The 24,319-nt window shown below is 35.6% G+C and overlaps 3 protein-coding genes across 4 annotated transcripts; all 3 read left to right on the top strand.

Moving 5' to 3' along the window:
- The first annotated feature begins 342 nt into the window (after positions 1 to 342).
- LOC141700504 (uncharacterized) lies at positions 343 to 12,917 on the top strand. 2 transcript variants are annotated; one of them, XM_074504249.1, is made up of 14 exons: positions 343 to 436; positions 1,458 to 1,711; positions 1,964 to 3,470; positions 3,556 to 3,587; positions 3,973 to 4,105; positions 4,301 to 4,398; positions 5,052 to 5,096; positions 6,373 to 6,478; positions 7,366 to 7,492; positions 8,591 to 8,706; positions 9,307 to 9,383; positions 9,942 to 10,076; positions 11,149 to 11,217; positions 12,381 to 12,917. In XM_074504249.1, the coding sequence occupies exons 1-14, from the start codon at positions 421 to 423 to the stop codon at positions 12,651 to 12,653; spliced, it is 2,988 nt and encodes a 995-aa protein (XP_074360350.1). In that variant the 5' UTR covers positions 343 to 420; the 3' UTR covers positions 12,654 to 12,917. The 2 variants fall into 2 exon arrangements, with proteins under 2 accessions (XP_074360350.1, XP_074360351.1); XM_074504250.1 differs by lacking the exon at positions 343 to 436 and adding an exon at positions 451 to 588.
- A 6,340-nt stretch (positions 12,918 to 19,257) lies between these two features.
- Positions 19,258 to 22,819, top strand: LOC141700505 (uncharacterized). Its single transcript, XM_074504251.1, has 9 exons — positions 19,258 to 19,605; positions 19,689 to 20,053; positions 20,160 to 20,264; positions 20,358 to 20,479; positions 20,741 to 20,975; positions 21,295 to 21,726; positions 21,827 to 22,442; positions 22,576 to 22,624; positions 22,745 to 22,819. The coding sequence occupies exons 1-7, from the start codon at positions 19,518 to 19,520 to the stop codon at positions 22,358 to 22,360; spliced, it is 1,881 nt and encodes a 626-aa protein (XP_074360352.1). The 5' UTR covers positions 19,258 to 19,517; the 3' UTR covers positions 22,361 to 22,442; positions 22,576 to 22,624; positions 22,745 to 22,819.
- A 2-nt stretch (positions 22,820 to 22,821) lies between these two features.
- Positions 22,822 to 23,920, top strand: LOC141700508 (uncharacterized). The gene is made up of 3 exons (XM_074504254.1): positions 22,822 to 22,978; positions 23,139 to 23,246; positions 23,465 to 23,920. Exons 1-3 carry the CDS (start codon positions 22,824 to 22,826, stop codon positions 23,685 to 23,687), a joined length of 486 nt encoding a protein of 161 aa, XP_074360355.1. The 5' UTR covers positions 22,822 to 22,823; the 3' UTR covers positions 23,688 to 23,920.
- The last annotated feature ends 399 nt before the right edge of the window (positions 23,921 to 24,319 follow it).

Genomic DNA, 24,319 nt, shown 5'->3' with positions numbered 1-24,319 from the left:
CCAGAAATAATCTTATGATTTAAAAAATTGAATAATTTATCAACGATTTATCGTTAATCGGTAAAATCAGACAAGATATTTTGACCAAATTTGGAGCGTTTTATCATAAATTTTGAAAAATCGACCGATTTTTATAATCATGTGTTTTGTCATTCTTTATAGTTAAATATTTCCTTTTTAATAATTTTGCTTTTACGCTTTATAAACAAGGGTATATTTTAATAAAAATATCGAGATAAACGAGAACCGAAACCTGTACCTCCTCTCGTGGACAATGAGTTGTGAGGTGGATATGATAAGGGGTAAATTTTATATTAAATGAACTATATAAACACATAAATCCAACCATGTGTTAATTCCTCAAAAAGCATTAAAATTTGGATAATTAGCCAATTTGGGTATTTTTAATTTACTACGAAAATGGCAGAGTTTCCATGTGAGCTTCCTCTACTCACTCCAATGTAGTCCACTCTCTACTCTTTCAACACACACAATACACACAACAATACATACAAAATATTCATGAACTTCACTGGATCAAATCAATACTATGTTTAGTTTAGCATCTTGATCACCACTTCAGTTCAGGTTAATTAATATATATATGCATGAAGCTTTAGTTTTAATAGTGAATTTAAGGATTGTATGTAACTCTGTTCTAATCAGTTTGTAGTGTTGTTTGTGTTTTATGTGATATATATTGTTGTTATGTTTACAAGCTCTTTTTTTTGCTAATTAATTACGCACGCACACGGTAGAGATCGAACTCTTGACTCGGGTACAAGAGCTCAACCAGTGCACCAACACTTATTTGACTTTACAAGCTCTTCTGCTCAATTATTTAAGTAGTTCGTTGAATTTACAAGCTCTTGTGTTAAATTATTTATGTAGTTTTATAGTTAACTAATATCTATAGCTGTTAGGTGTTAATATATTTGTTTGCAATTGTGGTAATAGTTTACTGAATTCTATTTGTCCAGGCAGTTTTAGCCATAATAGAGATTTAGGTTCCGTTGTTTCTCGATTTTATTTGATTTCCAGGTGTTTGTTAATATGTGGGGAACATTTCCAGTTTTTTTATTGTGTTTGTTTGGTTTAAGGATAATGTAGTTGTAGTTCTTTCCAGAGAAGGAAAGTACTTTTAAAATGTGTTGTGATTTTAGGAAACTAAAATTTTCCAAATAATTCGAACATTTCAGTCACCGCTATGATGAGAATTGAGAGCATTGTCTTCCTGGTAAATTTCAAATAAAGAAAAATAATTCATTTTCCCGAAGAATGTATCCAAATTCAAGTTATTTTCCTGAAGAACAAACAGAGCTGTAGTTTACTTATTAGAATTTAGATGCTACTGTACTCACTAGCAACATCTTTGTATGCTTCTTGACTTTATGATTCACCTTAAACTTTTTGTATATTAAGCATTAGTGTATGATGATGTTTGTTTTTGTTGACAGATAAAATGAATGCAATCTCGTTATCTGATTCAACAATTTGGAACCATTCTTGTCTTGGCTACCCTTTTAATTCTTTACCCCTGAGTTGCGACCACAACTTGTATTTTGGTTTTAAGTATCATTCTTTGACACACAGAAGTTATTTTAATGGGACGAGGTTCTCGAAGACTTCATGTTCGATACCCGTTCACAAGGGTTTTCGATGCACAGGAGATCTGCTTAGCAAATCGAGCACCACTTTCTTCTCTAGCAGGGTATGTGAGCAGTTATAAATGTTTTGAGCTAAGAGGTACATGATTTTTTTTACAGATTATTATGAAATCGGGGCAGATGACTTTACATTTGCAAATAGCTGTCCAAATATTATAAATGTAGAAAGTTGATTACTAATGCTGCCTGTACTTATGTAAATTACAGTTAAGAAAGTAAAAATTTAAGTATTTCAACAACTATATTAGGGTGGCTATGTGTATTTCTATTTGATTTCTGCATACTTTCTGCGACAGGGAGATTCCTTGTTGACCCGTGCTCTTGATGAGGGAGACGGTAATCCTTCAGAAAATGATGAAATATTAGAATTTAGTGAATTTGAGTTATCAACAGTTAGTGAAGAACATTACGAAGAAAAACCTAGAAAGAAAACTGTTGAGAGTGAGCGAGATGAGCTTTTGGAAGACTTGGCTCTATCCAACGCTAAACAACAGGAATATATGGCCACCATAATGCACGATAAAGAACGAGCAATCGCAGAACTCGAGGCAGCCAAAGCTTTGTTCAACAAGAATTTGCAGGAGTCAATCGAAGAGAAATTTAACTTGGAAACCAAATTGGTTCTTGCGAAACAAGATGCCGTTGAACTGGCAGTGCAAGTTGAAAGGTTGGCAGAGATTTCTTTTCAGCAGGCCACTGATCACATATTAGAAGATGCCCAGTTGAGGGTTTCTGCGGCTGAAACTTCTGCTGCTGAGGCAGCTTACCAGATTGAAGAACGAGTACGGAATTCCATTGAAGGCACCATAATATCTATTGTAGAGAAGTCTAAGAAGGCCATAGAGAAGGCTCTGGCTCTTGCAGAAACAGCTAGCGAACATACAGCAAAAGCAATGTCTATGTTTACAGATAGTGCAAGTCCTGTTGGTGAAATTGCTTCCATCCAGACACAGAATATCAAGTTACAAACTACCATCGATGATCTAAACTCTAAATTATTACTTTCACGGAGCGAGATTGATCTGTTAAAGCTGGAACTGGAACAAGCTCAAGAACGGGTAAATGCAATTGAACTCCGTGCAAGTGATACAGCAGAAGCATTGGCAGAATATCAGGAGTCAAGCAAGGTTAAATCTCTTCAGCAGGAGGAGGAACTTAAAGTATTAATGGAAAAAATGAAGAAGGAGGCAGGTGATAGAAAAAAGGCTGTTTCTAAGGTTATTAAGACTGAACTGGAGGCAATGAGGGCAGCAGTTGACTCTGCTAAAGAAGCAGCACAATGCAAGGAGGAGGCATACTTGAAAAGGTGCGAAGCTCTACAGAGATCTTTAAAAGCATCTGAAGTTGCTTCAAATATGTGGAAACAAAGAGCAGAGTTGGGAGAGTCATTGTTGTTGAGGGGAAGTCCACTAGGTCAAGGGGAAGAGGATGAAATTTTTGTTCTAAATGGTGGACGCATTGACCTGCTAATGGATGGTGATTCACAAAAGTGGAAACTACTCAGTGATGGTCCTCGTAGAGAGATACCTGACTGGATGGCACGAAGGATATGCTCTATCTTCCCCAAGTTTCCTCCAAGAAAGAAGGATATTTCTGAAGCTGTTACATCTAAATTTAAATCTTTGAAATTGCCCCTTCCTGATGAAGTTTGGTCTATTGCTGATGAAAAGCCAAAGGTAGGGGATACACTTATTGAACATGTGATTGAGAAAGAAATTATTGAAAAGAAGCGGAAGGCTTTAGAACGGGCACTTCATCGAAAGACCATTCAGTGGCAGAGGACCCCTGAACAAATAAAATTAGGTGAATATCTGCATCTTCAGCAAATTATATAATGTCCATGAAGAACTGATTTCTCAATATTAATTTAAATGATTTTACCATGCAGAGCCAGGAACTGGTACCGGAAGAGAGATTGTGGTTAGTTTACCTCTTGATACTAACTTAATATGTGGTGGATCTATTTTCGAAGTTCCTTTACCAGTTTCATACTTATCTTCAAACTTATTGAACGTTATATGCTCTTCTGCTAGAACTGCACATGAGTATGCTGATGTCAGAGCTACTCAAATGTATCTCTCCTACTAGCATCATGAAGGACCTGTACCTTCATTAATGACTTTAATTTTTAAGTTCATTAACAAATGTGTAATTTATCAAATTCATAAGCTGATTATTGTGAAAAAGGAAGTGTTTGTCCTTATACATCAATATCCTCTACAGCTTAATACATGGTTTTACCTTCTCTTTTTTTTCCTCTTTTTTTTTGCCTAAATACCCTTGATTTTTTTGTTTTTGTTTCAAGTTCCAAGGATTCAATTGGGAAAGCTGTAGAAAAAAGTGGTACCTTGAGCTGGCTCCAAAAGCTTCTGATTTATCCAGGTGTGGCATTACAGCTGTGTGGCTCCCACCGCCAACTGAATCTGTTGCTCCACAAGGTCTTTCACCACTTTTAAAGATCTATCTAAAATCTTGTTATCAATCTAGATGCTTGAAGAAAAGCACATCAATATGACTTTCTGATGAGATTCTATGGGGGAATATCATGATATTTCTTGATTGATACTGTACTAGTATCTTGTGGATGAGGAGTTAAATAATTTTCATTTTATCGAATTCTGAATGTCATGCAGGGTATATGCCTTCGGACCTGTACAACTTAAACTCGGCTTATGGTTCTAGAGACGAGCTGAAATATTGTATAGAGGAAATGCATAATCAAGATCTTCTGGTATGCTTTTATTTATAAGGATAATAATGGACAATACATATGAAGATAAAACCTTTTTGTAGAACCTTCGCTAATGGTTACTTGTGTCCTCTAGAAGGACACAGAAGACTTGGGGGAGTTATTATGTTACAATAACAATTTTTATAATTAAATAGCAGTTTCCACTTCAACCACCTATTGAATGGGCTAAAAGTGTAACCGTAATCTACAATTATCATACTTTTGTAATAGATGGTTCATCATTTTCAGATAATTATGTATGAAGTGTGTTCTTTATTAGTCAAGATACAGAGGAACACATGTGCAACAAGCTACCCATTCTTCCATGAAATTGGTTATATAACATTTTCAACATTTTTTATCCCCTAAAGCCTTCACAGTTTTAATTTTTGACTTCGCTTTAAAATGAGAGTTCGTGTCCTACGGATGCTGCCTTGCATATGTTGATTGTGTGGGGTAGATTTATTTGGATTTCCAAGGTTTGTTGTCCTCTTTCATGTTCTCAAGCTAAATTTGAAAGGCCTGGACCAGTCCAATTTCATGTTTAATCTGTTAGGCGACCATCTCTCCCAAAATTTTAAGGTGTCCAGAGAGGACCACTAATAGAATCTTATAATATATATTGCTTACAAATAATGCTAGTTCATCCACAGGCCTTGGGAGATGTTGTACTAAACCATCGGTGCGCTCATAAGCAGGTATTTCATTATTTCTTGTTCAATTCAGTGTTGTTTGCAATGTATAATCGTGTGACATACTTGTATGATAGTAGCACCTTTTTCTTTGTTTAAGATATCTGGCTGGCTGGTCAACAATCAGTGCTTCAGTTGACATACTTGTATGACTCATGCACAAGCAGATATAACTTCTTTTTGTATCCCGACATTGGTATTAGATTTAAATTGTATATGGAAGGCCAGAATTCAGAGCACCCTTGTATTTTCAGTAACTTATTCAGAGCAATTAAATAAGGATTTTGTTAAAAAAATGGAGTAACTTGTATTTGGATGCTATCTAGATATTAATTTTAATCATCCAGACTACGATATATCTCTGCCAAAAGGTGCGAACTATCAGTCTTTGCAATATTTACTTTTTTAAACCTAACAATTGGGAGGCTTGTAGGGTACATTTATTTGAAAAGTAATTGCTCTGGATCCTGATAACCTTTTGAGTTATGTAACAGAAATCTTTCATGATAAAAGTTCTGCAAGCCTCATACACATTCTGCGGTTTCATAAGAAATAGAGCTTTCGGTTATTAATTTGCCTAATTTCATCTCCTAGCTTAGAATTAATTACTTTTATGCGGGCTTACCATCATAGGTTGCTTACCAGTTTATATTAGACATAAAAATCTTCAATTTTATCATGTGCTGATATCGCAGGCATGTTATGATTTGACTTTAGCATGATCAAACTAATATTAGTTTTCCACAAATGGAATACCTGCAATCTCAACACCGTATATGTGGCTGACTAGAGTACTAGACTTGTGCGGCAATCCAAAAAAATTAAATTTCATTTCCTGTCCTCTACGGAATACTCCTTGTCTTTTGGCGTATCTAGTGAGATGCAAGCTGCTGTTACTGGTGAAGCTACGTGAGGAACAGGGCCCTACCCCTACTTGATCAATATAATTTTTTTTTTGAAGTACTCCACCTGATTTTGTCATTAGTTATGTGTAGATATATTTGTAAAAGAAGGCAGATGATATTTATTGATGATTATTAGGTAAATGGTCATTTAGTGAGATATGTCTCTAAAACATTCGAGAATGAGTATATAATGAAAACATCTCAAGACATGAAAAAGTTTGTTGTAACTAGATAATATATCTCTTGTTTTTGGTGTAAAGACACTTCGTGTTTACACAGTAGGTTTTTCTTACTTTATTTACCCCCACTATATGCCTCTCCTGGCTACACCACAGACTGTTATATTCTATTAGTAAATTACTTTCACATATTTGCAGAGTCCAAATGGTGTGTGGAATATTTTTGGTGGCAAGCTTGCATGGGGACCAGAGGCTATTGTGTGTGATGATCCAAATTTTCAAGGGCGTGGAAATCCTTCGAGCGGTATGAAATTTCGATCTGGTACACTTGTGTTGTATGTTATCACTTTTAACATGCATCTGGTACCTGCTGGAAATTAATGTTTCTGATTGTTAGATTTTCAAGTCACATTCTGTACACCAGGCTGACCTTTGATTAGCCACAAATTCTCAATAATTCTCTCAAAATTTAGCAATCTACATGGGGATAACTGATAACATTTTGCACTTTACCAGAAAGAAGGCCTATATTGTCACATAAGATTCTCAACAAGCTTGCAAGCTTTTTTCTTACATAACTACTAGTGACCTGAATTTTTAATCCCGATTCTTGAGGTTTAAAGAAAAAGGAGCAACTCTATAGTTACATGTACTAAAAACCTAAATGTAGATAGGAACATGAACATACTTGCTCTCACCAATTTGAACATTAATGGAACAATGGTTATGTGCAAGTTTTGCTTCCATGAGAGTGGAAAATTCCTTACGATTTTTTTTACTATTAATATTATTCTTGAAGTGCCGTGAAAGGAAAAGTGAAAAAAGTTGTTCCCAGGTTACCCACTTGTTCTGCTTCTTATTGGCTTGTTTTATGCTGCTAATTACCTTCTACCTTTAGAAGATTTCTCTATATTTGTAACATATATTTAGCAAGTGCCAAGTAGCATGGCTTAAATAAAATCTGCTCGAAACAGAAGGCTATCTTTTTTATAATAATTGTTCACTACAAGTCATAGAATACCCTCATAAAGGTATATTTCTGTGGTCTGTACAAATTAAGATGTATATCTTTTTTAAGAAATGCTCTAACATAAATGAAAAGTAGATCAGGTTCACGAGAATGAATTGTTAATAGTCAGGCAGCAATTGTATGAATGTGCTCTACTTGTCTGCTTCTGTTTTGAGCTGCAGGCGATATCTTTCACGCAGCACCGAACATTGATCACTCCCAGGATTTTGTGCGAAGAGATGTTAAAGAATGGTTAAATTGGCTGCGCAATGATACTGGTTTCGATGGATGGCGACTGGACTTTGTAAGGTAAGGTTTCATTTTAATAATAAATCAACATCTTTTATTTTATATTTTGACTCATTTTTTATTTTCTTTATCTTCTATTTTTATTTTTACAAAAACTTATGCCCAAATGGTTTTATCTGGTTGAGGTATTTAGCATCCAGTCATTTGTGTATTGACAAAACACTATTAACAGAAAACAAAAGGTTATTTTGGTGTATAACCTGAATGCTGTCTTAATTCAGTTATAATCTCCTTGTTTTAACTTGTGATTAACACCAAACCTGTATGTGAGAAATGGCGTGCAATCATAAAAGTCACCCATCCAAGGATAAGATAAACCAGAACCTACTTCAAGATTATTCGATAGCCTTTCAGTTGATGATTAAGTAATGAACAACCTTATATGAAAGAGTAACTTGTAGAACTTCTCTTCCCCCTATAAGAAACTGTTAGTGCAAGTTACTAACTGATGTAGGACGGTTGGGGAAAGGGGTTAAAACAGGTGATAAAAAACTATATCCGCAGTGAATCGGTGGAGTCACAAATAATCCTCAGATTTATCCAATAGAATTTAATTCATAATGTTCATCTCTATTCAATAAAGGAGATTACAATTGTTTATATAGAGCTCCTATGGTGAACACGAAACTTGTAGATAGGGGAATCATCATTAAATGAAACAAATCCTTTTATTATTAACTATTACCTATTACTGATTTACTACCATATATCTATTATCCATCATACTCTTAAGTAGATAATATAACTAATCTATATAATAGTAATATATTAACAAACAATTTAATTATTATACTAACAGTAATATTAATATATTAACAATCAGTTTAATTATTTTATGTTAAGAGAAGCCCAGTATGTATATCAATTATATGTGCTAACATTCCCCTCCCTCGAGAATCGACTTTGGATTTGAAGAGTGGAGCAGCGGATATGTTCGGTGTCCCAGATGTCCCAGATTTTTTCCGTCCATATTTGTAATGTAATTTCATGAGGTGTTGGGGTTCCTAGGACTCAAACTTGAGACTGCTAGGTCAAATGTGGAACTGAATCTCACCAATTTATTGCTGTGTACTAATACAAGATATTGGTTGCATGCAGAGGATTTTCAGGTAGTTATGTGAAAGAGTACATAGAAGCTTCAAATCCTTCATTTGCTATTGGGGAATATTGGGATAGTCTGGCTTATGAGGGCGGTAATTTATGCTACAATCAAGGTAATTGTTGACTGCACCATCTATCTACCATTTGAAAATTCCTAGATCTGTTTACAGTGAAAATCAGATAAACTCAAGCACAATTTACATCCCATAACTTGTTTAATGAAAGTATCCACTCTTACCATATTTCTTTCAAATGATAGAACATCTAACATCTAATAGAGGGAACATGTTTTTTTCAAACTTAAGCTATTTCATATACCTTAGTGATACTGATAACTTTATTTTCTTGCTTGAAATTGAATTGCATGGACTTCCACAGTCTCTGATCCAGTCAACCTATGACGTTTTTTTTCCAACTTAAGCCATTCTAAATACCCTAGAAATTTCCATGGTGGACTAGAATCTCATCTAATCAGTGATATTGTCTCAATTATTGTAGTACATTGTCATACTTTGTACATTATTTCCAGCTTTCCTATTATTGTTTTGAAACATTAAAGGCTTATATTGGTAATCAGGATTAGATGATTAAGAAATTAATTTGTACTCTTTTGTTTTAAGAAATATAGGGGAGACTTTTGTCAATTGTTTAGACATATCATCATCTGATGGCTTTATTGTTCCTCTTAACTATGATTTTGATTATGTCACTAGATGCTCATCGTCAAAGGATCGTCAATTGGATTAACGCCACAGGGGGCACCTCTTCAGCATTTGATGTCACAACAAAGGTACTTTCTGTGATATACTGATATCTATCTGCTCATACTGCTTCTTTATGGAGTAAAATGAGCATTATGAAACGTCATGATGCTTGTCTTTGTTAACTTGTCACTGATGGCAACTACACCAACTGTAACTGTGTTTAACTGCCTCAAAAGGACTTTTCCTGGATGCAACTCTTACCTATTCAGAGGTGAAAGGTTATCAAAAGCTGCACAATATCTTGCACTAAATAGTTCAGAGCACCTCTGGCCATTTAATTAAATACTCTAATGATAAACTAAAACTGTGCATGATTCTTGAAGCTTCCATCTTTGGTCGATTGTGCCACATCTTTTGACAAAATTATAACTATTTATGAAAGTTACCATCTATTAAATGTCTGGTTGGCCTTTGGTACTAGACTGCTCTGGTACTTTACCACCACCTATCTGTTTTTAATGGGTAAACAGTAACTTCCGTTGCCCTTCACTTCTTCTACTGCAAATTTGAGTCCATAAAAAGGTGCACCAACTGATCATCACTGTAAAGCAAACTTGCATCATTATGTTATGATTCCTCTGCAGGGTATACTCCACTCAGCTCTCCATAATGAATACTGGAGATTAATAGATCCTCAGGGAAAACCAACCGGAGTATTGGGATGGTGGCCTTCACGTGCTGTCACATTTTTGGAGAACCATGACACTGGATCAACTCAGGTCTTTCCCCACTCTCTTCCCTTTACCTTATTCTTTTGTGGGCTTCAGGTTAGGTAATTCACCTGTTTCTGCAAGTCAAATTGGTCTATTTTTTCTTATAATATACTGGCATTTAAAGTAGATAACTTTTGGAAAGATAATGAGTCCCTTTCCAGTTTGCAGTTCCAAATATATTGTTAGACTATTGTTACCTTTCACATTATATTTATTGGTGTTTCTTCACCATATTATCTACGTGGAAGGGGGTTGAGGGTTTGTATGTAGAGTGCTGGTGTTTTGACACCTTTAACAACCTAAATCAATCGTTAATATTTCCATTGGTCAGTGAGGACATATCTATTTTTATTATACTACTGAAGCGGAACTATTAAATCTCTGGTAGACTGGTAGTTGGCCAGTCGACCATTAGGCTGGGTTAAAATAATAAAAATGTGGATTGATTGGTCGTTTGGGTCACACCAAAATTATAAAAATACGGTCTTCTAAAAAATAAGATCTGATAGTGCATCCAGTGGCTGAGGGATTTACATTGAGGTCACGCGAAATTGTAAAGATGTTAACAGGGCATATCCCTCAACCCTATGTTGCTCGGACTCTTCATTTTACCTTTGAGTACCTGTGTCAGACACTCGGCACTTGGACTCGGACACTAATTTTAGGCCAAAAATATGTATATTTTTCAAAATATTGCCGAGTCCGATAATTGGACCTGTGTCCATGTCGGACACTTCTAGCCGAGTCCGGGTAACATAGCCTCAAGCTTGCTTAGCAAACACGGATTATTTGGGTATCTAATTTTGTAACTGTATTGTATATAGAAGCTTTTCCCACGTGTCTTCATCATTTTGATTGCTTATTGACCTGAAGGCTACCTTTTGCGCCACGACGTATAATTTAAAATCATATGTAACACAATTTTTAGCTAAAACCATTTGTTTCATCATCTGCATCCTACTTAATGAAGCAAGAGAAACAGAAAACATATTTTATTATATTTAAAAAAATTAAACTTGTAAGTTTGCCCCTCTTCTTTTTAGATAAATAACTTTGTCTCTTTGCCTCTGAATTACAGGGTCACTGGCCGTTTCCACGAGATAAGCTTACACAGGGATATGCATATATATTAACTCATCCTGGAACGGTAATTTGATAAGCAAGACATAACTTGCCACTATTCTTGTGCTTCTTACTGCTTAACAACTAGAGTTAATATTTAAGAAATTTGAAGGTACCTATTATAATTTTTAACTACATTTTTAGAACCTTTTTTAGCTTCTATATCTAATTGGACAAAATTTATTGAGGCTTGGTCATTCTCCGGCTTGCGCACTCCCATCAACTAAAGATACTAGATTCCTTATTATTAAAAGATGCCATTTCTGAGTATGAACTTTTCGGGTATTGAATATTTATGCAACGGGTATTGAATATTTATGCAATACACAGTTGTGTTACGTTCACTCAGTTGACTTGAAAAACCTTTAAGATGTTTCCTCCTAAGTCTAGGGTCTTCGACTTGATATTTTTTTGCCTAGATTAGGAACAAAACTTCTATCCGAATTCAAGATTAACTCTGTCTTGTAATGTCAATCTGATATTTTTCAGATCTATCAAAGATTATACATATGACTTCATATGTATCTCTTGCAGTTAGTAGTACTTGTGACGAAAATCATCCATATCCTTGGTGCAATTTCTAATTCTTATAATGCTTGAGCTGTTCAGTCTTTATGCATTGAAATGTATAATTAAATGCTCCCCAAGTTTAATTATCATAGGATGTGGTTATGTATGCAGTCACATAAATCGTTGAGAAGGTAATCAAAAAATTTGTTCAAGCAGTGTGAGTGCTCATGAAATTTTTGTACTTGATTACACTTTATTTGAAGGTTTAACTTTTAGCTAGAATACGATTTCTCAGTAGGAATAGCACTGTTTTTGGGCCTAGGGTTTCTTCCTACATTTTAAAACTTGATGAACGAAAAATAGCATTTTTGTGATCCTGATTTTTTTGGTTGATATCTCATACAAAAAGTGTTGTATTTTAAATTTATTGTTCATTTTTAAATACAACTTCAATGTAATTATTCAAATGCGATCTGTTGATGAGATCAATACAGTCTGTCACGAGAGAGAAATTTGTTTACTTGTGGCTAGCATTATTGACAGGGTGACGCGATACTATAGTAGCCAGGAATTTTTATTTGAGACTGATCCTTGAGAGCCCTGGCTAATGAGTAAAAACATTGTTTCTTCTTTACTGTTGATCTCAACATCATTTTCACATATATTGATTTTGTGCAGCCTGTTGTGTTTTACGACCATTTCTATGATTTTGGCATCCATGACACAATTACGGAGTTGATTGAGGCCCGGAAACGTGCTTCTATCCATTGTAGAAGTCCGGTGAAGATATTACATGCTGTCAGTGAGGGTTATGCTGCACAAATCGGAGATTCACTTGTGATGAAGCTTGGTCAATTCGACTGGAATCCTGCTAAGGAAGTGAATTTGGATGGTAGCTGGCAAATGTTTGTCAATAAAGGATCAGATTATCAGCTGTGGCTGCGAAAGTAATGTAACCACATCATTCGATATAAAATCACGAGAACAGTCACATTCATTTGATTGCGAAAACAAGATATGTAAACTCGCAATGTACTCAAATCATACAGTTCTGAACTTCAACTGCCCCCTTGTATCTCCTTCTAAATAACCGTGTACTCTGTCCACAACTCGATCTGTAATTTACCCCTTGAAAGGTGAACGAATCTAGAGCAAGGTATGTAATAAATCTTACAGATTCATGAAAACAAAATTAACAAGTTTCACATTCTATCAGTTGCTCAAAGTTTGCAAGCAATAAGCAATGTTAAACGTCCAAAATTCGATTTTGGAGTACTATTTTGTTGAGTCACCTGTGTCCCTAGCTGAGTGAACACTGTATCATATGCCAGCTTGAGTTATGATACCCATTTTATATCAGACATTCGAAGAAAACGAGTTTTCCTCATTATTATTATCGTAAACATGCAGGGCCGACCTTTAGATTTGAGGAACCCTAGTCGAAATCAGTTTATAGGCCCAATATACATATATCATGAAAATTCATATATATTTATTTTAAAAAGTTAAATTTTTTGGGGATCTTGAGTGTCGTGGGCCCTAGTCCCAAATTTTGCTCGCCTATAGTGAGGGTCATCCCTGTAAACATGAACGTTAAAATTTCTATTTTTAATTTAAAATTACACGAAACACTACACAAAAGAAGGTATACGAAACGAATCCTTAACAGGTCGGATTTAAACTAGTCGGTCACTACACGAAATATGAAATGAAATACGAAAGCACACGTAACGAACAAAGATCCACGATAAATCAGCCTTCATTGGTTTGATATTACGCTTTATTATCAACAAAAGAAGGCGACTTTTTAAACAAGGAAACTTCCTAAAGCAACTGCTCAAAGGCTCTCTTACAAAATTGCTTTCATCACAAGTGCAAGTCAAAAGTGTCACATTTTATCCTTCTTCTTTCCTACCAACACTTTATATTTACACACACACGCACTACGCACACACTGTGTGTTGTCTCTGTCTAAACATATGATTGAATAAACGTGGCTTAGTTTTATATATAATAAACAGAATAATAGACTTCCAACAACCTCGGAGATTTTACTAAATAAAGCCATGACGTTAAGCATAAAAGTTCGTTTTATTAGACATGTGAGTTGTTTAGACTTTTGAGATACGACACACATATAATTTAGTCACTGCGCACAGAAATTTTAATCACTGAGTGTATAACGTGTCTGTTTAATAGTCAGTAGTTGCGTTTTCTGGTGTTTAATAAGTTTAACTTATAAGTTATTTATAAGTCAGAAATATATATATTTTTTAAAATTATTAGTTACTTTCGAGTTAGTTGTAAGATATTTCAAATGAGTTATATTTTATATTATAGGATTATTATTATATGTATATTTAACAAATTTAAAAATACAAGTAGATTTAATCTTTTATATATTTATGGAGGTTTTAAATTTAAATGATTTGTAAATGATTTAAGAATAAATTATTAACACGATTTGTAGATGATGCTAACACAAAAATAATTGGAAAATTTAAGTAGATTAGTTTGGAAGTTCTATTATTATATAATTATTATAGAAATTGGTCCATTTTCAAAAATTATTAATAAATCGGTCAAAAATATATTGATCGGTTCGATAAAATATCGATAAATTATTCGATTTTCAAAAATCGTCGATAAATTAAAATTCGGTACCCCACCAATAAGTTCCGATCCTGAAATCACTAATAAATTAGTTAAAAATATATATTGACCGATTCAATAAATTTCCGATAAAATATCAATATATTATTTGATTTTTTAAAAGTCTCCAACAAATCAAAATTTGGTACCCAACTGATAAATCCCGATTTCCGAAGATCCGTAATCATGGTAGTGCCTGGCTCGTGATTGTGCCCTATCTTAATACTTAAGAAGTACAGAAGATAATGATATAGGTTGTTTCAGAACAGTACATGTACTGATGTACATCCCAAGATCAGTTATTCATCAGTTAAATGGTGTGCACACAGAAGAAAGAAAGAATATGGGATCATTTATGCAACATACTTTCATGGTTGTTTGTGTTCTCTTACAGGAACAAGATGCCACAATTGTTCCATTTTGCGTGACAAGAATTGTCCAAATTCGTACATTGATAGTTTTGAGAATTACCTAAAATCTAGTTATACATATATTGTAATATACAATTCTTACAACTAAAGATATACTCTCGGTAATAAACAATTCTTACAACTATATTTTAGACAAAATCATTTGTTAAATTGGTGTAACATCTCATATCGATAAGAATAACAATTTTTGGAATCTTTATATATGAATTTTAAGAACTACAATAAAATAAAGGACTCCATAGATACTAACCCTCTATATATATATATATAAATTAACAACTAATATATATCAAATTACTAGCTTTTTTGGACTGATATATCATGAGTTGTTAGATCCGGTACGCATTCAGTTGCGGTATTGGATGTTATAATTGGTCTAAGGCTTGTCTACTTCACAATTTATATGTAGTTGAGGATTTGATATATCATGAGTTGTTAGATCCGGTACGCATTCGGTTGTGGTATTGGATGTTATAATTGGTCTAAGGCTTGTCTACTTCACAATTTATATGTAGTTGAGGATTTGTACGACAACTATGAAAAGATAATTTGAGAACTAAATTTGTATTTCTAATATTTTTTCCGCTTTATGATGTGGTTGATAATTTAAAATTTTTTTATTTTTTGTTGTCTATATTTTCCTAGTATTCGTTTTCTTTATTAAAGAAATTCTAAGATTTCTGAGGTTGGGGTTTTATACCGCAATAATCAATCCTAAAACTTAATAAATTAAATTGTCATAAAAGTTGTATTATAGATTTTTCTTTAAGAGTATATACAACACATTAATGAGAGGCGGTGACTTGTATAACGAATTTTATATGAAAGAACGTTGATCAGCTACTGACGAACACAAAATTCTTTGTACAACGAATTTTATATGAAAGAACGTCGATCAGCGACCGATTAACATAAAATTCAACATTAAATATTAATAGTCCATGTCAATAAAATTCAAATGTAAACGTGATTGAGTCACCGTTATCAATAAAAGCACTATAAACTTCACTATTAAGTCACCGTTATTAATAAAAGCACTATAAACTCCAACTGTTAACACTCCAACTACTATCCGTTATATTTAAATAATCTATCTTCTGTTATCCGAAATTTTTTCTAACTCCTTCGTTGACATATCCAATAACTTCATTGTTCTTGGATAATAATTTTTCGAATCATTTCAATATAATATTATCTATTCAACTATAAATAATGACAAATCATTGTTTTTATGATTGTAATAACTAAACCCATTCACAATTTCACCAAATAAAAATAATGTACATCAAATTTCCCAAATTGTGATGTCTAACATGCAATCATACCAACCCTAATTCCCAAATATTGAAATAAACCCACGCCGTTAAATCTCCGTTATCATCTCCCCAACATGAAAAGCCTCACCAAAAATAAAAAAAAAATACAAAATTCCATGCACAAAAAGGTTGTCACAAATTCTCAAAAAAGCACTGTCTGAACCCCACGCTCCTCAAAGCGCGTGACCAAAACCCCCACCTACACTTTAACTCCATTTGCACCGAAACAACTCCCCCGCGAATACACAAACTCTCTACTCGCCATCACAACCGTCCATTCCACAAAATATCAACATCAACGGTCCAAAATCAACAAGTGAACCACACCCAAAATACGCCGACATTTCTCTCACCTATCTCACCTTCACCAACCCGAACCAAAACCCGAACCCCAGGTTCGGGTCATACCCGGTGGCTCCGACCCGACCCGAAAATCTTGCTTAAGTTTCTTGAAAATGTATGAAATTACACTGTTTCGATCGCTTTATCTTCGGGGGTGTCTGAAAAATTTAATCTTTCTTCATTCTCATTAACACCCAGAAATAGAAAGCTGAGTTTTCATAAATACATACAACAAAATTGTGTCTATATATTATTGTAGAAGAGATAAAAAAGAAGCATCTTCAAGTGGTAGCTGAAACAATTGATCGCCATTAAAGAGCAAAAAGAGCTTAAAGGTGACTTCTTTTACTCTAAACAACACTAATTAATCATACCCAGATCATCTTTTTGGCTTGTAGCTCATAAAGTTTGCATCTTTTTGCATCTTGGTTAGCTAAAATTAGCTGATTTAAGTCATTTTTGTGTTGATTGTTGGTTTGTTTTTGTGGGTTTTGAGTAATTTTGGTTTTGTTTGATGTTGGTTATGTGATTTTTAGGGTTTTTTAGTGGGGGGCTTTTGGATTTGCCCCAATTTGTTGTTTTGGTTTGTTTTGTAATTTTTGATTTTGAGGGTTTTGTGGTTGATTTGGAGAATTGGAGCTCACATTACTAGGAAGGAGGGTGTGTATAGCGAGAATTGTTCGATTTTGGTTAGTTTGAGTATTTTTGTTTTGATCTGTTAATTTTATGTAGTTTTTAAGTTGATGATTTTGAGGCATGTAATTGTTTCGAGTATGGGAGTTGTGGAGTATTTTGAATAGATTTGTTACTAATTGAAGAGTCGAAGAAGAGATTAAAAAGATTTTAATATGTTTTCTGTCTTGTTCTGTTGAGTTAGATTTAGGAAGTTAGATAAGTTAGAGTGGGATTGTTTAAGTTGAATGTCATTTATTAAGTTATTTCTGGCATTGAAGGTCTTGTCTATCATTTATCTTTATGTTGAATTTTGCTAGTTTTGCCGGTGTGTCTCGTGTTTTGTAATATTGCCAGCAACTGAATTCATAGTAAAAGAGAACACACGTTCATAATATTTTGAGCATATACCATATAATAGATCTTTTTGGAATTGGTGAACAAAGCTGTTAGTTTCAAATGAATTTTTTGAATTTACTGTAGCTATTACTATAACTTTATGCAATGTGGCACTCATAGGTCAATTTTGTAGATGCAGAAACAACTGCATCAAAGTTACTAGAACTTTGAAATCATTTGTTAGTCTTAATGGCCCAAGACACTTCTATAAAATTGATATAGTGAGAAGGGTTTCTATGTAATCGACTGAATTCGTTCCAGCATCTGAAAGCTCCATTTCTGGCTCATAACGATGCATCTTGTTTTAATGTTTTGTTTGCAGCTTTGGAAGTGTCGCACATATCTTTTCTTGCTCTTTGTGCATGCATCTCTTGTTAAAGGAACAGAATTAAAGGCTTTATTGATGGGTAAATATGATTTGGTAGAAGAAAAAGGCAATTGGGGTTTGTAGGAGCAAATTGATTCTCCAGCCGAAATGATATAGTATTTAAATTCACTTTCCATTCTGAGTAACAGTCGGGACACTGGGTTGAGGCTTGTGATAACAATTGTAAAATTCTTGTAAAAGCTGTTGGAGGTTTGAGAAGAAGGTATACGTAGGATCATAATCCGAATAGACCATCAACTTGGTATGCCCCAACCCCAACCGAGGCACCAGTCTCGGTTAAATGACATTCAGATGTTGCAGCGACAAATCATGATCAAGAAGCTTCAAGAACTGCAGAGGCAGCAACAAATTCAGGAGTTGGGTGATGCTAGGCAACACAATTACATAAACCAGCAATACGCATTAAATAAACAAATTTCCGCCGAACAATTTCCTCCTCTGATTAATGGCACGCCTATTGGTGATGCGTCACAGAGGTTTATGATGGGAAACATTAACTTAATGCATCCTGGTGCACCACCAATAGTTCAAGGATTCTCAAATGGAACTGGCTTTCCTCAAAACCAGGGTCAGGCATTAAGTTCAACGAGTCTTGTGCCTCCACAACTTGATGTATCTTTATATGGGACACCTGTTCCAGGGGTAGGAAATAATCTGGGTCGGTACTCTCAGCTCCTAGGGGCATCTCAAGGTTCAGAAAATACATTCGGGAAAGGCAATAATAACCAACAAGATGAACCCATAACACAATCTTCTACCTACAGTAACTCGTTGGGTACTTACAATTGTGATGCTTCTTCCAATCAGATTGGCATGCAGGAACGAGCTCTGGTATCCGTAGGAGATTTTCAGGAGAAAAATCTGTTTGGGCAAGTTCCTGCTCAAGCTCTACACGGGAACTTCCAGCAAATGAATACACTTCGAAGATCTTCATCACCAATGGAAGTTGGCGGGAGGCAAGAACAAGCTGGCTGGCCAGGACAATTTCCAGGGAAGGCAACAAACATGGGCCCTTCTCAAGATTTATGTTCTCTGGATCCACTAGAACAGAAAATTCTATTTAATACAGATGATAACAATTGGGATGCTTCTTTTGGAAGCTCGTGTAACATTAGCTCGGAATTCCTCAAAAACACATCAGAAAACACCGACCGCACGAGTGCTTTTCCTTCTCTTCAAAGTGGAAGCTGGAGTGCACTTATGCAATCTGCTGTTGCGGAAACTTCAAGTAGCGATGCTGGGATACAAGAAGAATGGAGTGGCTTGAGCTTTCAAAATTCAAACTTTCAACTAATAACCACTCTTCTAAGTTCAGCGAGAGTGGTAAACAACATCCTGATTGGGTTGAAAATGGCTTGCAGACTGATTCCCGCGTTAAACTCAAAATCACAACCCAACTTTAATAATCTGAGTATGGCCTCTAGCTTCCCAGGTTTTCAGCAACCAGGCATCCAATTTTCTTCGAAGCAGAAGGATGAATTGCACTTGGAAACCTCTAGAGAATCCAGTGAGCAGAATTCCCCTAAAGTTAACAAGCAATGGTTGGACTGCAATTCTTTACAGAAGCAAACAAATGAGGTAAATCAACAGAGTGGGAGACACCCATCTTTGCAAAATGCTTGGTCTGACCCCCAATTATGAACACCCAAAAAGCAACGCATATCAGGAAAGCATACCCATGTACACCAAAGGAATGCAAACAGGTATGGTCAAAACTTTCTTGTCACTGGGTGGAAATGCTAATATGAAACTTAAGTGTGACGAGAGTACTTCTATGTTTTTGCAGGTGATATGAGTGGATTAGAACAGGCAAGATCCGGCAATGTTAATACTAACCGTCTTTTCTCAGAGAGTAATAAGCTTCCCTACGGAAATGATACTGATGGTTCTGTAGAAGATGCAAGAAGGGAGTATGTAAGGAATAATCAGTATCATCGAAGTAGTAGTCCTCAAATATGTGACAATGCTTACAATGGGGCAAGTAGAACATATGAGAAGCAGCAATGTTTTGAAAGAGAGAATTCCAATGATAGCTATCACTCTAATGCATCACAGCATACCATCTCTGGACATGAATTGAAACAGAATGTGTGGCAACATAGAAGTGATGCTAGCCATTTTGCAGATAGCAGTCAAAGACCATCTGATCAGGTTGGATATTGAATTTAGTTCTGCAACGTTGTCTTCTCACCATGCAAGTAGAGACCAAGGTGTACATTTGTAATATGTTGACTGTAAAATTAATTTGCTTTTACAGGTCATGTACCAACAGATTCCTCAAGGATCACGTGGTAATGAATTAGGGTATGCTGAGCAGTTCAAGTATAGTAATGTTTTTAGTAGTGACTCGGACTTGGCAAAGGTAAACACCAAAGCTTGTTACAGTTCTGCTGACCATCTAGTTGCAGGTTCTTTAATTTTTCAAATAATTAATGTCAATTATCTTCTTTTACAGAGACACTTGCTGAGTAATCAAAGAAACTCAGCAGAGCATGTTTCTCCTCGAAATCCTGAAAATACGGCCGCTTTCTTTGACACATCTGTTACTCATGAGCCCAATATGACTGCACAGACAAGGTACTTCTGGGCTAAAAACACCACCTCGACATCTATTAATTATTACAAGAAACCGAATCTATCTGCATAGTATATATGTCTTTGCTAATTCCTTAGCTTTTTTTTTCAATAGTGATTACAGGAGGTTACTGGTTACCTGTTCTCTATCTTTTTCATATATTGCGCTGTTAAAATTATCATAAAATTTGTGTATTGTTATCTCTCCCTCTACCTTTGATCTTATATCATTGCTGGCAAAATATGACCATCTTTTTTCTGTAGCAGTCAACATATGCTTGAGCTTCTTTACAAGGTGGACAAGTCCAAGGATTATCAACCTGCCATGCATGGTGGATCAAGAGATTCAAGTCCATTCTCCGAGGTGCCGCAAGCAGGAAGTACTGATGCATTTGCTACTCAGTCATACAATAAACCTATGCCTTCTTCACAAACCTTTGGCTTAAGGTTGTCCCCTCCATCTCAACAGACTCCAGCATCTCATAGCTCTCTGAAAATGGTTAGTTTTAAAAAAGTAGGCACTTCATGTAGAATTAGAGAATAAGTGTCGCAGCTTTGTGCCATATTCATCCCATAAAGTTTTTTCCATAAAACATTTACAGCACACTGATTTGATAATTCTATCATGCAGGCCCTAACAGTGATACAGTTTCATTAGGTCCTTCTTTTGTAAGAAATCAGCTTCAAATTCAACATCAACATCAACATCAACCAATGCCTGGCGTGCGCATCAATCAGGATACGCACTCCAGTTCTTATAGCCGACAAACTCTCACTGTTGGAGGACAATTCAGTCACTCAGCCTTTTGTGAAACCAGGAACGTCTCAATATGCTGGTTCCCCTATGTTTATGGAAAAATGCACCAGTTCAACAAAATCTATCTAATGTAGATCCTCGTAAGGGGCCACCATCACCAGAGTTGAACAATAATGACTTTGTAGCTGCTTCAGTAGCTCCACATGTACTACATAATGAGAGTAACTATAAAGGACAAAATGAAACTAGCAAAAGCTCTATGAGCTCGGAAGATTTAGGATTTCAGGGAGAGCAAGCTCCAAAAGAAGCATACAGTCAACTAGATTCTTCCGGGACACTTGGTACCGTTCCACAGAAAGGCAAATCAACGTATGGGCAAGTATCAAAGGGTTACTCAGAAACAAATTATGTGGACCCTGGTTCTTCAATGCCTAATTCAAATAGGCAGGCATTTGTCAATCAATCACAAAACCTTTCTGATCTTGAAGTCTTGGTCGTTCGTTAGAACCATCTCATATTTCCTCTCAAAATTACTCCATCATGCAGCAGCAAGTACATTTGGCAAACAAAAGTGGGTGCGACTCTGATCATAGTGTCAGCAGTCAAATGCTAATACTGGGCAACAATTATATGGAAATTCTTCAGGGATTCGAGATGCAGCTAATAATGAACTGATATCCTTGTCGCAGAGTAGTTTTCATCCAAACGAGGAACGCAAATTACACAACCAGTCGTCTGAAATAAGAGAAATCCAGTTAGCGAAAACTTTTTCTCAGCCTCTTATACGAGATGCTAATCAGGAGACCGTCGCATTTGGTCAGTATAGCTCCCCTAATGCAAGTGATGCAGCTGAGCAGCCTCAGATTAGCTTGCAGATGGCACCCTCCTGGTTTAAGCATTACGGCACATTAAGAAATGGGCAGATGTTGCCGATGTTCGATCCAAGGGCTGCACATCAGTTCAGTACTGGGAACATGCTCGAAAAACTGCGCATGGGTGTTCCTGGTGCTGGTCATGAAAGCAGTGTGTGGCCTGCTACAACAGATAACAACTTGGTAGCTGTTCAAAGCTTAACACCTTCATATGTGTTGCCTCCAGATGCCCTCCCTCAAAATCCAGAAATATAAGACCAAAAAAGCGGAAGGCATTTGAGCTTCTACCATGGCATAAAGAAATATCTCAATGTTCTCAAAAGCTTTATAATGCCAGGTGTTCTCCATAATCCTTGCTTTGAACTGAATTTCTGCATGATTTTTGTGTACATTAAATTTGGAAAATTGTTTCATTTTCATTTGTAGCACAGTTTATTATAACTTCCTAACCTTATTATCTATTTACACAGCTTGTCAGATCTGGAATGGGCAGAAGCCACCAATCGGCTTATTGAAAAGGTGCCTTCTTGAGTTTCTGAGAGGATGATCACAGAGCATGTTGCCTTAAGATTTCATGTTGTATAAAAACCGGAACATACAAGATAAGATTTGGACTAAATACTTTGTTTCTATTTCCAGGTTGAAGACGAGGTTGCAACTATTGAAGATTCAACATTCCTACGACCAAAAAAAAGACTTGCGTCTACTACCCCAGCTTATGCAACAGTTATTTCGACCTCCACCAGCTGTCATTTTTGGTGGAAATGCCACTTTAAACTGTGAGATTGTGGCATACTTTGCTGCTAGACTAGCATTAGGCCATTCATGCTGCTTGAAAAATAGTCCTCAATTGTTCTGTGACATGTCTGACAAGTAAGCGTTACTTTTAGTCTCGACTCTGCTACGTAATGAATTATAATTTGTAAGAAACAGTGGTAAAAGGATTATGCCATTATTGCACGACTACATCTTTGTTGGCTTATTATCTTTTTTAGTTTGTTTCAGCAGTAGTTTTGTGCTGTAATTTATGCAGGTCACAAGAGAAGCTCAGAACTCCCAAGCAAATTGGTGAGCAAGAATCTGCAAAAGTTGTAGAAGACTTCCTTACCAGGTCAACAAAGCTGGAAGCCAACTTCTTAAAGTATGACCTGAACTCTTTAAATCATGAACGCGTTTCAAATTTATAAAAAGTTAGTTTTGCCTTGTAATTCGTCCAAAAGAGGTGTCATTTTGAATTTGAAAAGAAAGAAAAGGCATTGAATAACTTGACAAAAAACGATATTGTATTAAATTTGCGCCGTACATTCTTTCTGATGATTTGGATGGACAATTTTAATGCCAGTTGATGTGATGATGCAGGTTGGAAAAAAGTGTGTCAATAGCAGATGTAAGGGTGGAATCTCAAGAGTTGGAAAAGTTTTCCATGATCAATCATTTTGCCAAGTTTCACACCAGGGGGGCAGCAGGAGCAGCTGAGACATCAACGTCCTCTGGTACAAAAAGAATGTTCCTTCAAAGATATGTTAGACCAGTTCCAATGCCGAGGACAGTACCAGAGGATGCACAATGTCTTTCCTTATAGTCATGAACAATCTTTTCTCTTGCCATACTCATGCTACTCTATATGCTCACACACAAAATGTGAGGTATATATCTTAAATGAGGGCAGGACTGAATTAGCTACAAAACTGAGCCAGATGGTGTTATTGAAGGTCAAATGTTATAGATTATCAGGAAATGCAACTTAACTTTTGTATATGTACATGACAATGATGACACATGGTAGTAGGAACTTAATTATCTTTTCAAAAGCAAGCGCAAACGTCTCACTCTCTCTAACTCTTCTAACTTGTTACATATGGTTGATAAAGGTCTTTCGGATACAGTTATCTTTCCCTTATCAGGTTAATACCGGAGCAGGAGCAGGCATGTAGAAGATCAAACAGGTTTCCAGGTAAAGAAACATCAAATTATATGTTAAGTTGTATATACAGGATTTGCAGCACTCCTCCCTACAGTTGGTTTCCAATGTAGGCAGTGACAACATGTAGGGACAATTTTAGGCCTTGAAAATATTCCATGTGTTTCCAGCAATTATAGTAAACAACCCCCTGTCCTGGTCATGTGGATCATGTATTGAAAAGTACAGTTAGCAGTTATGGTGGGGAATCTAAGAAGATACTTGATCCTCATATGACACTATACTTATTACCT

Source organism: Apium graveolens, unplaced genomic scaffold, assembly GCF_009905375.1.
Source record: "Apium graveolens cultivar Ventura unplaced genomic scaffold, ASM990537v1 ctg2460, whole genome shotgun sequence".
In the NCBI taxonomy this organism is placed as follows: Eukaryota; Viridiplantae; Streptophyta; class Magnoliopsida; order Apiales; family Apiaceae; genus Apium; species Apium graveolens.
This window is presented reverse-complemented; position numbering and strand designations above follow the sequence as displayed.

Excerpts from the sequence above, each read along its gene's own strand:
- LOC141700504 (XM_074504249.1), top strand. Across the intron at positions 3,471-3,555 it reads CCCTGAACAAATAAAATTAG|AGCCAGGAACTGGTACCGGA; the intron begins GTGAATATCTGC and ends TTTACCATGCAG. Across the intron at positions 7,493-8,590 it reads TGGCGACTGGACTTTGTAAG|AGGATTTTCAGGTAGTTATG; the intron begins GTAAGGTTTCAT and ends GGTTGCATGCAG.
- LOC141700505 (XM_074504251.1), top strand. The coding sequence starts at position 19,518 with ATGCTTGGTCTGACCCCCAATTATGAACACCCAAAAAGCAACGCATAT. Across the intron at positions 19,606-19,688 it reads CACCAAAGGAATGCAAACAG|GTGATATGAGTGGATTAGAA; the intron begins GTATGGTCAAAA and ends ATGTTTTTGCAG. Across the intron at positions 20,976-21,294 it reads CTCATAGCTCTCTGAAAATG|GAACGTCTCAATATGCTGGT; the intron begins GTTAGTTTTAAA and ends TTGTGAAACCAG.
- LOC141700508 (XM_074504254.1), top strand. The coding sequence starts at position 22,824 with ATGCAACAGTTATTTCGACCTCCACCAGCTGTCATTTTTGGTGGAAAT. Across the intron at positions 22,979-23,138 it reads TTCTGTGACATGTCTGACAA|GTCACAAGAGAAGCTCAGAA; the intron begins GTAAGCGTTACT and ends TAATTTATGCAG. Across the intron at positions 23,247-23,464 it reads CTGGAAGCCAACTTCTTAAA|GTTGGAAAAAAGTGTGTCAA; the intron begins GTATGACCTGAA and ends GTGATGATGCAG.